Source organism: Chlamydotis macqueenii, chromosome 17 (assembly GCF_036417535.1).
Source record: "Chlamydotis macqueenii isolate bChlMac1 chromosome 17, bChlMac1.mat, whole genome shotgun sequence".
Classification (NCBI taxonomy): domain Eukaryota; kingdom Metazoa; phylum Chordata; class Aves; order Otidiformes; family Otididae; genus Chlamydotis; species Chlamydotis macqueenii.
In genome coordinates this window covers 10,021,571-10,035,786 of record NC_141572.1, presented here as the reverse complement: position 1 = coordinate 10,035,786, position 14,216 = coordinate 10,021,571, and the positions used below count along the sequence as shown (strand labels likewise).

General features: G+C 37.7%; 1 protein-coding gene across 3 annotated transcripts in view; it reads left to right on the top strand.

The window, feature by feature from the left end:
* Positions 1-14,216, top strand: part of PI4KA (phosphatidylinositol 4-kinase alpha) — a 60,571-nt gene that overhangs the window by 2,318 nt on the left and 44,037 nt on the right. For 2 of the 3 annotated variants that reach the window (XR_015260468.1, XM_086761818.1), the window contains exons 2-16: positions 363-479; positions 1,696-1,789; positions 2,462-2,550; positions 3,068-3,140; positions 3,469-3,728; positions 4,415-4,481; positions 6,448-6,596; positions 7,201-7,266; positions 8,345-8,441; positions 8,837-9,028; positions 9,768-9,868; positions 10,598-10,727; positions 11,802-11,934; positions 12,636-12,731; positions 13,469-13,652. Coding sequence is in view for 2 of the 3 variants with exons in the window: in XM_086761818.1 (XP_086617944.1) it covers positions 363-479; positions 1,696-1,789; positions 2,462-2,550; positions 3,068-3,140; positions 3,469-3,728; positions 4,415-4,481; positions 6,448-6,596; positions 7,201-7,266; positions 8,345-8,441; positions 8,837-9,028; positions 9,768-9,868; positions 10,598-10,727; positions 11,802-11,934; positions 12,636-12,731; positions 13,469-13,652 (1,848 nt within the window). In the remaining variant the exon portion in view is untranslated. The remainder of the gene's footprint in view (positions 1-362; positions 480-1,695; positions 1,790-2,461; positions 2,551-3,067; positions 3,141-3,468; positions 3,729-4,414; positions 4,482-6,447; positions 6,597-7,200; positions 7,267-8,344; positions 8,442-8,836; positions 9,029-9,767; positions 9,869-10,597; positions 10,728-11,801; positions 11,935-12,635; positions 12,732-13,468; positions 13,653-14,216) is intronic. The other variant, XM_086761819.1, reaches the window with a different exon arrangement.

Below are 14,216 nucleotides of genomic sequence, written 5' to 3'. Positions count from 1 at the left end.
AAAGGAAGGTAATGCGGCCGTCTGTCTGCCTTACAGACGATGGAAAGACTGCTGTGCGCTTCAAACACATGAGGTCTGAATGAGTCTTGAAAACCACGGCCTGTCAGCTGTTTCTCTGCTGTGAAAATATTTATAATTGTATTAATACTACCCAGACCTATTGCTTGGTGTGCTGTAGGGCATAGACATGACAGCTAGCTCTGCTCTGTAAAAGAGAAGCTGGGAGCTATTTGCATTGCTTTCCTGAGGTCTGTGGTAGATTTTTGAAAGACAATTTTAACACATGTGCTCCTGTTGTTCCACTGGATTGTTTTGACACTTCTGGTCTTGTTCCACTGTTCTTTCCCTCTACTGTTTTCCAGGTACAAAAACTGCTCTGTATGTGTCCAGTGGATTTCCATGGGATTTTCCAGCTGGATGAACGTCGCAGAGATGCTGTTATTGCTTTAGGAATCTTTCTAATTGAATCTGACCTTCAGGTATTTTTCCCACCTAGGCTAACTCTATTTAATTTGAAAGACTTTGGATTAATTCAAGTTTAGTTGTTCAATGAATGAAGAGTTGGTATTTACTCTTCATAAAAATAAAGATCAGTGATGACAGATGGATGCAGGCAGGAGAGTGCAAGGAAACAAGGACAGTACTGACGAGTGTGATAGACAGTAGTCATGGCACTGCCACAGCTGCTGTCATGTTTTTTTGGTCATCATAGCTTAAGGAGAGAAAGGAAAAGCTATTCAGGAGGATTTGCTCAAACCATATGTGTCATTGGATGTTCTTCTCCACATGCTTATGAATGACGGGTATGTTCCACCGTCCTCCTGGATGTCAGGTTTGTAATAGGTTCTTTCATGCCTGGCGCTAGCCAGGATAAAAGGACAAAGAGTGCGCACAGGCTGCATTGTATACGAACATCCCCTTTGTGGCTGTCAGCCTCTTTATGACAAGCTGGTTCTCTTCCCTTCAGACCCTGGGCGTGGTGTTGTTTGGTGCAGAGGAAAGGAAGGATATACGAAGTCCTAGGTCCAAAGTCATTAGACCTCACTGTTGTTTAATGTTACTAGGGTTTACATCAGGCCTGAATTTCCTCCTATTTAGTATCTATTTACTATGATATAGCTTGCATGCGTATTATTCACGGTGTCCTTTTTGTGTTTTTTGTAGTATTAATGTTTTGCAGCATTTTTGTTATGTTTTCGAAGCCAGCAGTTAGTATTAATTAGTCCAGCTCTGTGAGGAAGGGAAGTGCTTGTCCTTTGATTTGCAGATTAGGCAGCTGGAGTGTTACACAGATGTGTTGTATGTACACAGCCTTGCATAAAGCCATGGGATGGGTCACATGTACTCAGTTGGAACTGGCACTGTGAATTTCTAGCTGCCTTAAAATTATTTTGTGACCTTGCTGTAAACTAATAAATTGTTTGGGGTTAATTACAGTTCTGGAACTTTTTTCTCCAACTTTTATGGAGAATTAACTCTTGCCTAGAATGAAAGGATTGGATTTATAGCACTGAATTGGTTTACTTTCATTTGCCTATGTTGAAATCAATTTTGCAATATTCAAGAAGCTGTGGAGTAATCATTGAAAGTGAGTTCTGTGTGTGGTTAATGTAATTTTTCTATATCTCTAAAATATCTTGAGATTGTATGGTTCAGCTTTCTTCTCCATTTTAAATAGAGTATTTTCTTCTTTAGCACAAAGATAATGTGGTTCCGTATCTCCTCCGACTTCTGAAGGGTCTTCCCAAAGTCCAATGGATAGAAGAAAGCAATGCGCGGAAAGGCAGAGGTGATGTTTGGATTTTTTGATCTTTCCCATGGAATGCCAGCTGGGAAACAGAAATAGCAAAGGTTATTCAGGACATGGTACAGGGGAGGTGGTAGGTCCTGCCCTGTTCTTAGCTCCAGACTTAACAGCCTCTAATATTGATTTTCTTTAGAAGCAGAGGAAGTTGGATAGCTCCCAGCTTTCTTGCTTGCCTACTTTGCAATAAATTGCACTTTCCAAATAATTCTGCGCTCAATGTATTTTGTTAGTAGGTTGGAGAAGTTTGTGTAGTACTTAGAAAAGGAGAGTAGAACCTGAGATTTGTATGCTCTACTTTTAGTTTTGATGCTTAGTTGCTGTTTAAGCCACTTTGTTTCTTACTTCCTTAACATATCATAAAATTAATGTAAGAATACTTTAATATAATACTATATACATTTTTTCCGGTTACTTGAAAGCCCGGAAAAGTTTTTAATTATTAAAATTATTCTTTTAACATTTCATGCTGAAATTATGATGGTTAGAGTGTACTTCTAAATTTTGACTGTAGTACTACATTTTTCTACAGTCTATCTCAGAACTGTATGACATGGAAATCACTTATGTCTTCTTGCTGTATTATTATTTGCTCTTTCTATGTTGGTTCTCTCTAACAATGCTTAAGTGGCTTATTTTCTTTCCGTTGCTTTGCAGGCTTGCTTCCAGTGGCAGAAAACTTCAGCTTCTGCTTGGTAACGTTGTTATCAGACGTTGCTTACAGGGATGCCTCTCTCAGAGAGCAGGTAGAGTTTATTTTAAGTTTGTGCTGATGTAGTACCCAGTCCTCCAATGCTGCGGTACTGACAGACGCCTAGAGAAGAGTACGCCACAGCTGCTTCCTTTCTTACAAAGGGATTGGTAGCTTTAGCGTGTATACTGTTGCATTATTTTGCTTATGTTAATTGATGGTCAAGTATCTAGATGATATTAATAAGTCTGCTGTTACTTCTGGGTGTCAAAGGATGTCAATTGCTGAGCCCAGAGTTTTAGAATTCAAGTTTTGGTACTGAGATAAGGACTGCTGCAATTTTATTCTGCTAGTACATACTGGCCAGCTGCAGGCTTTACAAAAAAAGCTCTGTAAGCTGAGTAAGGGCAATATACTTTTTTTTTTTTTTAGTCACACAACATGAAAAAGCTTGTTTACAGAGGTGCTTACATTAATATTTGCAAGTTTAATTTCTTGTAGTCATCTAATGTAAGATGATGGTTTCTCTTTACCGAAAGATGATTTTTGTACGTGTGTCTTGATTACTTTAGATTTTGGATGCAATTCTACAAGTAATGCAGTTCCTGTTGGGAATGTGCCAGACCCCACAAATGCATGATAAAGGTACTATTGCAATTGTTACTATATCTGTAACTCCTGTCCTCTGAACTTCTCTTGTATTTTGTAGTTATCAGGATCACTGCTGAGAAGTGAGCAGCTTTTTCTTTCGACTTCCTGTAGCATGTTTATTCTGTTTGTTGCTGACTGCTAAACACGGAAGCAGGAGAGGTGGATTAATTTCTGATACCTTAATGGTTTTTCCTCTACTTGCATACATAAGTTTTTGTAAAGCACGCTAGACTGAAACAATTTAGTGAAGTGGTAGCAAATCCGTGGAGAGGAAGTTCTAAGTTACTGTTAACATACAATTATATGTGTTTTTCTTTTCCAGAATATTTATGCAAGTATGCAGTGCCCTGCCTGATAGGAATTTCTCGAGCCTTTGGTCGCTACAGCAATTCAGAGGAGGCTCTCATTTCAAAACTTTTTCCAAAAATTCCCCCACATTCCCTGAGAGTTCCAGAAGAGCTTGAAGGAATTCGTCGACGATCTTTTAATGATTTCAGATCAATTCTTCCCAGTTCTCTACTCACTGTTTGCCAAGAAGGAACACTAAAGAGAAAGGCTAGCAGTGTATCTAGCATCTCTCAGGTTTGTGTGACTTGCTCTGTGTTGGAGTCGGTGCTTAGATGATTTAGTGGTCTTGGTAGAGTTAAGACAGCATTAAGCCTGGATATGCAGACAGTCTCTTAACGCATTGTTTAACCAGATAGAAGGATCTTTATTTGGATTCTGCAAGTGAGCTTCAAAATAATTTTGTAGTTTCTGAGTTACAAAACAATCAGTGACAGTTAAACTAACAGCTATACTAATAAGTCTTCACATGAGACAATTGGCAAATCTTATTCCTTGTGTTATTCTCATGAAAAATCATTGTAAGGTATATCTGCAAATTTGGGAAGCTGGCGCTTAATGGCTAAAGTTTTTGGAAGTGCTAAGGATACATGAGCTGTTGCTGGTTTCACCAGAAGCTGTGGATGTTCGTTGTCTTAGAGGAAGAATGGGTTGAATTTGAAACCACGGATTGTTACTCACATAGTTTCATACAGCGCAGAAGTCATCATTTGGATCTCTTTCCTTTAGCCAAAAGCACTGGGCTAGCTTTTTTAACTTCCCATTTTTTGGTTGGAATTGTGCTGTTAGGCCCAGCAATACATAGTTCCTGTTAGTTTTGCTTGAAGCTGTATTTCACTATAAAGTGTATGAACTATTCCTTGGAAGATTTTTCAATGTTTTATAAATAATTTTTCAATTATGGCTGTTGTGTGATGTTTTAGGTTAGTCCTGAACGTGGAGTTCCCCCTCCCAGCTCTCCTGGAGGATCTGCAATTCATTACTTTGAAGGTAAATTATTGTGCAAAGGAACAGTGTATGATTTGTGGGTTTTCTTGCTATTTATAGGAAATTGAAAACAAAAATCCTTTTGACCCCTTTCTCTGCCCTCTAGAATTCTTACAGTAATTGTCTGACACATGCCTGCTAGGATTCTGAAGTATTTTAGGGTATAAAGACAGTAGGAAGTCATTAACACCAGTAGTTTCCAGGCTCAGTTGTTTCTGGCAGGCTTCTGAGAGAGAGAGATGCTTTCCTTACTGCTAGGCTGTGCCTGGTACTGAAGAGCTTAATTCAACTAGGCCAAAAATATTTCAGGAGATTAGGCTGAGTAACTGAGAAATAAGTGTTAATATTGTGCTTCACAAGACAACTACATTGTTGGACTAGGGTCTGGAATTTTGAGACCTTTGTGGCACATTGTATAAATCCATAACAACTGCTCCTTTTGCAGTAAATGTGATCTGGGTCATTGTGTAAGACCTAGTAATTTGCTGAAGTGGGAAATAATAAAGGAGACACTGAAGCAGAGTGCCCACTAATGCATGTTAATTACTGTCTTATAAAAGGCAGAAACATGAAAAATTTTCATGAATTGGTATACAAACTCTTAACCACTGAGTTTTGGTAGAGCTCTATCTGTGAGTTCTGTGTCAAAGCAGAGCTTAAAAATAAACTGTCTTTTATTAATCAAGCGGAGGACTAGCTCTGCGTCTGAGGTGTTTTGGTGTCTCTGGTTTTGTCTGGCCCTTTGAGGTTTTTAGCAGTTTTGGCATTCTCTGTTTCTGGATCTCCTCCTCTGGCTTAAAGTAATTTCTTCCGCATTACTCTTCTTTTTCCTTTGTGTTACTATTTGTAGGGGCATCTGTCTTCCTTAGTCTTATCTTAGAATTGCAGGATAATTCAAATATCATTCTTAAATTGCCAGCTAAGAAGAGACCTGTTTGTCTTCTTTTCTACCCTGTTGAACCAGTGTATACTTCTTTAATTTTATGGTCATTATATTTTGAATTTAAAAAAAAAAGGCTGCAGGTTAGAGAGAGGCTGTAGTAGTAGAATAAAAATAATTAAACTATAGGTGGATAGTGGACAACTTTGTAAAGATTTCAGAATAATTTTAATTCTATCTCTAGCAGAGTTATGATTATTCTAATCAGGATTTTATTTTCAATACTAACTTCTACCAGATATTGTAGCAGCCCTTGTATTATTTGCAATAGTATAGTTTGTGATAGTCTTACTTTCTGAAGAAGATGAGTAATGAACTTGTTCTTATTCTGGCCAAAGCTAACAGTTTAGAAAAAAGGACTGAAAACATTTTTTTGTTGTTGTCAATAAATAGTGTTGCTTGAAAGCCTATTAATCCCAAGAACATTTCTTTAGCACAGGCAGCTCAGTACTTTAAAAGGCAGAGATGTAATTTCTAAAGTGGAAACAGTGCCGAAAGCAGTAGGCTTTGCAAGTTGTTTGCTTAATAGAATACCTGAATCTGAAAAATAACTTAGGTTCTCTTTGCCTTCAAATTGCAGTAGTGAGCTGGTGCCTTTTCTAAGATGAAAGCTGTGCCACACGTCCATTAGATTAAGTATTGGGGAAAGCCTTGCAAGATAGTTTTGACTTAACCTATTCTTTGCACCTCTGTTTTTGAACAAAATGGCATTTACGTAATGTTTTCAGGTAAACGTACATCAGTAGTGTGGGAAGACTTCTTGTCAGCAGTGTCTCTGATGTGGGCACAAGTCATTGGAATGAACTCTTCCATTGTGATTGTAAACTTTTAATGAACAAATGTAGTTTTTCATCATAGTTTTCTGTCTTAATTTACAAGTAGATTAGTCCAAATGCTCCTCTTGATAGCTTGCAAGTTAAAGACTGTACCTGCCTTGGAAATAACTCTTCAGTAGTGACTAAATGTTACGGTTAAAGTTTATATATCCTCTCTCATCAAACTTTTATTTCTATTATTTTTTCTGATCAGGTTCATATCTTCCTGATGGGAGTGCACTGGATCCTGATTATTACTTCTCTACCATCAGCTCCAGCTTTTCAGTTTCTCCTCTCTTCAATGGCATTAACAATAAAGAGTTTAACATCCCACTGGAAATGCTCCGTCAGCTGTTGAACATGGTATGTGATGGGTTCTTATGAAGGTGCAGGGTTATTCTCTTCTAGAGATTTGTGCTAGAAATACATGCAGGTTAAGTTTAAGCTTTTAGAATTGCAAATAAAAAGACAATGTTTGTGTCTCAAGCTTTGTATAAAGTTATTCTTACGGCATTTAATGTCCTCCTTCAAGAGTGTTCCTAAAAAGCTCTCATATGAACCGTGAAGAATTTGGAAAATCAAATAACTTTGTCAGCTTCTTCCTGTTTGAGCCTTGCAGACCTCTTGATCTGAGGTAACTTCCGTATTGCTAGTTGCTGAAATAGAAGATTGGTTTTTGCTATGAGAATGAGACCCTTTTCTAGAATAATTTAGTTGCTGGGAATTCACACAAGTAACAGAAACTACTGGCCCTGTCTGCTTCCTACACCAGCTATTTTGGAACAGCACACAGAGGCTCAAATATATTTATTCTTGTTGCAGCCAGAAATTCTTGTAGCCTTAATTTCATCTGACACTTTGCAGTCAAGTGACTTGTGTTTTCTCTGCAGAGGCAAAATTGTATTGTCTTCCTGTCTAGAGTCATCAACAGGAAACATCCTTTTTTATTTTTTTTTCCCCTCCATAGGTAAAACAGATCGTTGGGGATTCTCTGCTAAAGACCTTAGATGCAGTTATAGCTGAAGTTGCAGAGGTATGTTTTAAAATTCCTTTTCTGATTACTTGAATACTTAATTTTATTGTCTTAATTAATACTTGGAAAATGAGTCTTGCCTATGTAAGGCATGCCTTCTCTTTCCAAAGCAGTATTAATTTCCAGTTTGAACTGTTCTTTCAGTGGTTAAAATCTAGCCTTGGACTGTGTAAAAATGGGGAGGTGAAGAGGGAATGTTTTTCACTAACATAGAAGGAAATAGTTATTCTCTTAAAAAATGAACCCTTTTTTTTACTTTAGCTCTGTTATCCTACTAGATGACGGCATTGGTTGCCCAGAACTGGCTTGCTGTAAGCCAAGGTCTTTATTGCATATTACAGTAACATTGTCTTTTTTCATGTAGATAAAACGTGTTCCTTGTTTTCTTTTTCTGGCTTGGAAGTCACTGCTGCTCTTTTAGGTGTCATTTCTACAAGTTTAATAGTGTTACCATTTGGGGACCTGTACTTTCAGAGGTGGCATACTTGTTTCTGTAGGTCTATGGGTCCTTGTTCTCCCCTTCCCGGGGTGCAGCTGTGTAACAGCCTCCAGCACGTTTTATGAAGTTAGCCTCGTGTCATTGGCGGCATAAAGCTGTGTTGAAAAGCGTATGTGATCAATTGTGGTGGAAAAGGACTGTGCTGTTCTCTCCAGCCTTCCTTTGAGTACTGCCATATCTGAAATGTAGGCCTAACTGGAGACAGCTTCAGTTTCTCTTTTTGCTGTCTCAGTAAAATGATAGGTTTGAATGCTCCTGGGTTTTTTTGGGTTTTTGTGTTTGGTTTTTTTTGGTTTTTTTGTTTTTTTTTTTTTCTTTTTAACAACACTGTTAGAACTGTATGTGCTCTTCAAATTGAAAGAGTGACTGAATCTTATTTAATGCTCTGAGTGGCTGTATTTTTTCTTTTGATAGAAGTAGAGGAGGAAAACTGTGAAAGATACTTCTGGTACTTCTTTTAAATTCTTGTTTACATTGTGGAGGAAAACAGTTATGTGCCTGGAATAAGAAGATTTATTTATCTATAAGATGGAGAATACTTAATTTTGAATCTAGCGGGTTGCTTCTTTTCTCTTTCAGACGGGTGCTAATGCAGATCTGTACTATAAAACATTCAGTGACCCTCTTTATCTTGCTCAATTTAAAATGCTGAGAGACACGTTATACTATATGAAAGGTATAGTATTTGTATTTCTTTTTTAATTTATCCTTCATTGTGTTTAGGATCCAAAGCATTGTCTGCATTGCATGGAGTGCTTGAACAAAGGGGTTTGCATTTCCTGGGAACTCCATGTAAGCTGCAAAATTTATATTTTGAAATGTTTCCATATAAAAAAGGTGCTATGGAAATAGAAAAAAAAATACTTTGAGCACCACTAACAGGATTAATAGATAGCATTTCAATTGTCTGCTCATTGGTGGACTTTTGTATAAAATTTATCTTTTAGGTAGGGGATAAATTTTATTAAATGATTTCATTTATAATGTAGCAATGGATTTTATATATGTTGTCATTCTGATACACTAACTCCCATCCTTTCAAAATAATGCTGTTTCCTTTTATTTCTTTAGACCTTCCCAACTCATTTGTGAAGGAAATCCATGATTTTGTGCTAGAGCAATTCAACAGCAGTCAGTCAGAACTTCAGAAAATCCTCCATGACGTGGATCGACTGCACAATGAACTGAGTCCTTTAAAACTGCGTTGTCAGGCTAATGCTGCCTGTGTGGATCTCATGGTGTGGGCTGTGAAAGATGAGCAAGGTAAAAATGCTCTTGGGTCTCTGGAATGTCTGTCTGTTTTTTTAAGTTGTAGAAATACTTATAAGGTGTCTGAGAGTAGATGATGCTCAGAGACGTATATTTCAGTGGAATCTTTTTGCTGTTAGAATACAAGAGTAAAACTTCCGTCAAAAAGTTGTCAGATTAGTTCGCCAGATAGTTAGACATCTCTTTATAGAAATGGAAACTGAAACGTCCTATTGCCTTATCTACAAGAGATGGTATAATTTTTGCATTATATGCAGCTACTTATTTTCTAGTTTGTTTTATATTTTCAAGTCTTGATCTTAGTGTTTTAAATGTTTATCAGTCATTGTTTTAAAGAAAATGGTTTCGCTTCATTGCTAACAGGACTGGGAAGCTCTTTTTCACTTTTTCTCAATTTTCTTTCTTGTTGTATAATTCTTACACATCCTCTGGATATGTGACGGATATTTTCCTTTGGACCTTGCAAGACTGTCAGATGTGAAGTACACTCAAAATCAACTTTAAGTACTGATTCTTTCAGTCATAGTGTTTGACAGAGCAGTTTGGTGCAGATACTAAGTTTCCAAAACTTCACAGAAGAAGCACTAAACCTCCTCGAGGAACTGTAGTATGAGGAGAGTGAAGCTGATAATTTTTCTGCGTTGTTTTAGAAATTCCAGTGATTGTTGGGTTGAATGTGGCCTAACAACAAATCTGATAAACATATATTTTTCTGTTGGATTTTTTGATTAAGGTGCAGAAAACCTGTGCATCAAATTATCAGAGAAGCTGCAGTCAAAAACCTCAAGCAAAGTCATCATTGCTCACTTGCCACTGCTAATTTGCTGTTTGCAGGTCTGTCTTTACAGAATTTGATGTTACTATTAATCAGTGAGAGTCTGGGGAGTTCTACGGATTGCTAGAATAACACTTTGTATCTGCTGTTTCCATCAATGTGTTTTATGGTTGAATTGTAGAGGTCTGGTGTGGAAACTAGAACTGCAGTAGAGTAGTGCTTTCAAAATTTTCTTCATTCAGCCACTTCTTCAAGAATAATATTTATGAGGTTTTTTTTTTTTAACCAGTATTTAGTTTCTGAAATATTCAGTTTCTTCATCCGTTACATAAACAGTTAAAATACTGAGACTGGCAGCTCACCGAGTTTTAAGACTAAGATTTGGTTATTCTAATTTTTATGTTGTCTTATTGGGCAGTTATTCATAGTCTTACAAATGTGTTGTTTTCCACCACATAGTAAATAGTAAGTTATGGGGATTCTCTAAATGATGGAACTTGTCCAGTAACTTTATTTTTCGAGAGTGCATTTCATTTCGTGTAACTCCTGTGAAATCACCCACGAAGAGAGCAGCAAGGCAGAGACACTCTGTGATAACAAAAAAAAAAAATTAGAGACTGGAAATGTCTAAATCTGCTAAAAATTTAATCTCTCAGAACTACGTATGGTTGGTTTTGGATTTTTTTTTTTTTTTATTGAGCTGAAGTTGCAAGCTTACAGTTGAAATAAAAATTGTACTGTGAAATTCTAAATCTATGTTCCTTTTTTTTTTTCTTTTTCTCTTTTAGGGTCTAGGTCGTTTGTGCGAGAGATTCCCTGTTGTGGTTCATTCTGTCAATCCATCCTTGAGAGACTTTCTTGTGATACCTTCCCCAGTGCTTGTGAAACTTTACAAGTATCATAGCCAGTATCACACAGGTAAAGGAAAAAAGGCCGTGTTCCAAAGGATATGCCAGTGATTGGTTTCAGGCTTGTATGACTTTTTGATGCATTTGGGTATTTTGTGGTGATGTAGCTGTAGGGGGAAATGGAGATGCATCTGTGATTTTTTTTTTTTTTTTTTTTTTTTTTTTTTTTTTTTGAGGTAGACAGGAGGAATGCAAATCAAGCTCTGATAGAAGTGTGTCTTGAGGGCAAGCAGTTACATGTAGAACTACATTTTATCCTAGCAGCAATATTGCTGTGCCTGTTCTGCTGAAACTGAGAGAGTATTATCTCAAGCCCTTTGTCCTGAGTGCGATCACCGACAACTGTAGTGTGATGGTGCAGTATTGAAGGTTGTATTATGTGTGTTAACCTCCTGCATTCATTTCAGAGCAGTTTGGTTAGGGCTTTGTCCACATAGGCCTTCAAAAACCTCCAAGGACCGAGATTCTACAACCTAAGCTGATGCATAATTATCCTCATAGTGGGGGCAGGAAGAAAAAAATCACTTACCTAGTTGGAGCCTCCCTTGTTTCAAGTTATGGCTGTTGTGTCTCATTTTCCCACAAAGCCTGCTTCCTGTTTTGTCAGTAACCTACTTTACGTTAGGTCTGTCCAAAGCCGCCTCTTCTCCAGACGGAGCAAGGCCGTGTTCCTCAGACTCTCCGTACAGATCCTGTGCTCCAACTCCATGATAATCTTGTTGGCATTTGGCAATTTTTTGGTGGTTGTTTTTAAATTGTAATTTATGATTTCCAAAAAGAAAATGTTCAACTTAAATCACATGTTAATGCAAAAGCAGTGTTGTAATGCTAAGGCAGAACAGGTAAAATGGGAACTGAAGGTGACTAAATTAAGGAATTTTTGTTTAGGAATAGTTAAATGCAGTAGCGTCTTGCGTAACTAGTGACAACACACGCACTTCCAAAGTTCTTCAGCTCAGCTCTCTGAGCTGTCAAGTAGGCTGTTCTGCACTCACTTACCACATATTATTCTGCCTGTGTGCTCTCATCTTTAGGGGTAAAAGATATTTCAAATGGTGTTGATTTCTGTACTCTGTGTTCTTAGTAGGTGGTAATGACATCAAGATCAGTGTAACCAACGAGCATTCGGAGTCCACTCTGAATGTGATGCCTGGCAAGAAAAGTCAGCCATCCATGTATGAGCAGCTGCGTGACATTGCCATAGACAACATCTGCAGGTAGGAGAGACGCTTGCACTGTTTTGGAACACATGTTCTGTTCCTAGCAGACCAGTATTGTGATTGTTCAGAAGGTGCTGCTCTGTGCTACTGTAAAGGCTTTTTGCCTTTTTTGATCTTGACTTCATTTTCCTTCAGACAGCTCTTGGTTCTGTTTATGTCCTACTTATAAAATAATTCAGTCTCATTGTTTTGCTTCCCACATATGTAATTCATGCTGGTCACCATTTTGATACTCAGCAGGGTTGTTTTTTTTTCTGCTTGGATTGTCATGTTGAGTGAGCCTGCTGTAACAGAAGGACTGTTAAATGCTCAAATGTGAGCAGTGTAATGATTGTTCTTTCCTTCTGGACAGCTACAGAGAGCTGGAGGAAAGACAAGTAGTTGATGACTAGAGACAAGGGATTAAAGTTTCTAAAGCAGTGAATTCTGAACTTACTTATTGCATATCCCATCCTACATCTTACTTATTGCATATCTGCATCTTTATTGTTGCTGGAGAAAGGAGCAGTAGAAGCTCTGCTCATTTTTTAAAATATATCTGCAGCGTTCCTAGGCAATCAGTTCCTATACTTCAGTATAAACTTTTTTCCCCTTTTACCTGGTGTGCATTTACAGTACTAAAAAATGAAATGTTTAATTCATGCTTTTTTTTTTAACCTTGGCTGTTCTAGCAAGTTTTCTGTCCATTGTTATTCCAGGTGCTTGAAAGCTGGTTTGACTATAGATTCGGTGATTGTTGAAGCCTTTCTTGCCAGTTTATCCAACCGTCTGTACATCTCTCAAGAGAGCGATAAGTAAGTTGTCAGTCATCAGACCAATTTTTCCTTTGTTCAGTGAACCTGAACCTTATCCTAAGAGACAAGTACGGGCAGCGTTATTGTACAATTAAGTGTCTCTGAGATTAGTGAGCTTGTTTGTGGGGCCAAGATCTTCCCGTGGACATCTTTGCAGAGCTAAGCACTTGTTTGCACACTGAGAGGCGTGGATTCATTTTAATCTGATTGAATCTGCGAATCTTTGGTGAGTATTAGTCAATTTTGAGTCTTAGACTGAGTGAGACTGCTGTATCCTTCAGGCTTCAGCTGTCTTTTATGGCTTGACACAGCTTGCCGCTTGTGGCATTTACCTTGCTTCACTTTTAAGAGACTTGCCAACCAAGAAACCTCTAAGGGGAGGTCCTATAGCAGCTTGTCTGACTGTCCTGTCTGAATGTTTTGCAGATCACTTTTCACCTCTTTTCACTGTTGTTTCTGGAATAGTTTGTTCATGGGTTAGTATGAGTTTCTTGGATAGTGTGTTTGTGGAGGATTTTTGGTTTTTATTTTGAAAACCAACTTGTGCAAGTATATCTCTAATGTTAATGTTGGGACTAGATGGATATATAGAGTGGCAGTATTAAAGCTCTTAATGATGTTTAAATTTAATATATGAACTATTTTTCACGTGAAATGTAACCATGCTTGGAGGTATTGATAACTGTTGAACAGTTATGCATACGGTTTGGTTTTCTTGTTTGTTTGTTTTTTAACAGGGAAGCTCATTTGATTCCTGACCACACAATTCGTGCTCTAGGGCACATTGCAGTGGCACTGAGGGACACACCGAAAATGATGGAACCCATCCTACAGATCTTACAGCAGAAGTTTTGCCAGCCACCTTCTCATCTTGATGTACTCATCGTTGATCAGCTGGGCTGCTTGGTCATCACTGGAAATGTAAGGAAAGAACTGGCCAAGGGAGTTGCCAGTTCACGATGCTTTTCCTTTAGTTAAAAGGAAATGTATTTTAGAAACTGCATTTGCTGAAGTTTAAGGTTTTGCTTTGCTTCACCATGAATGTGGGCTTGTACAATCCTGATGTCTCTGTGACATCAAAACCCAGAAGTTAATAATGTGTAAAATGCTGTCTCTGCAAGGAAGATTAGTCCCCATAGAAAGTAATAATTTTTTTAAAATAAAAACAAACTATAAAACCCCACCAAACTCAATGTTTTAAAAAGTTATTACGAAGTTTATAAACTTGGCCTATGTCCCAAATAGGTGCACAGTGTCTTTTTTTATATCAGTAATTAACTATCAAAGTGTTGTAGGTCCATATGTTTAAAAGCATGGATTGTCTTCTTCAGAAGGTCATACAGGGATTAACTGGCTTACCTTTTCTGAATGTAGTTGCCTCTGAATGAGCAATTAATTGCCACAACTCACAAGCCTGAAAAAAAAAAGTTTTCCTTCAGGAAGGTGGAGTTAAAGAATTTAGTAAATGTTGCAAAAATTTTGAGC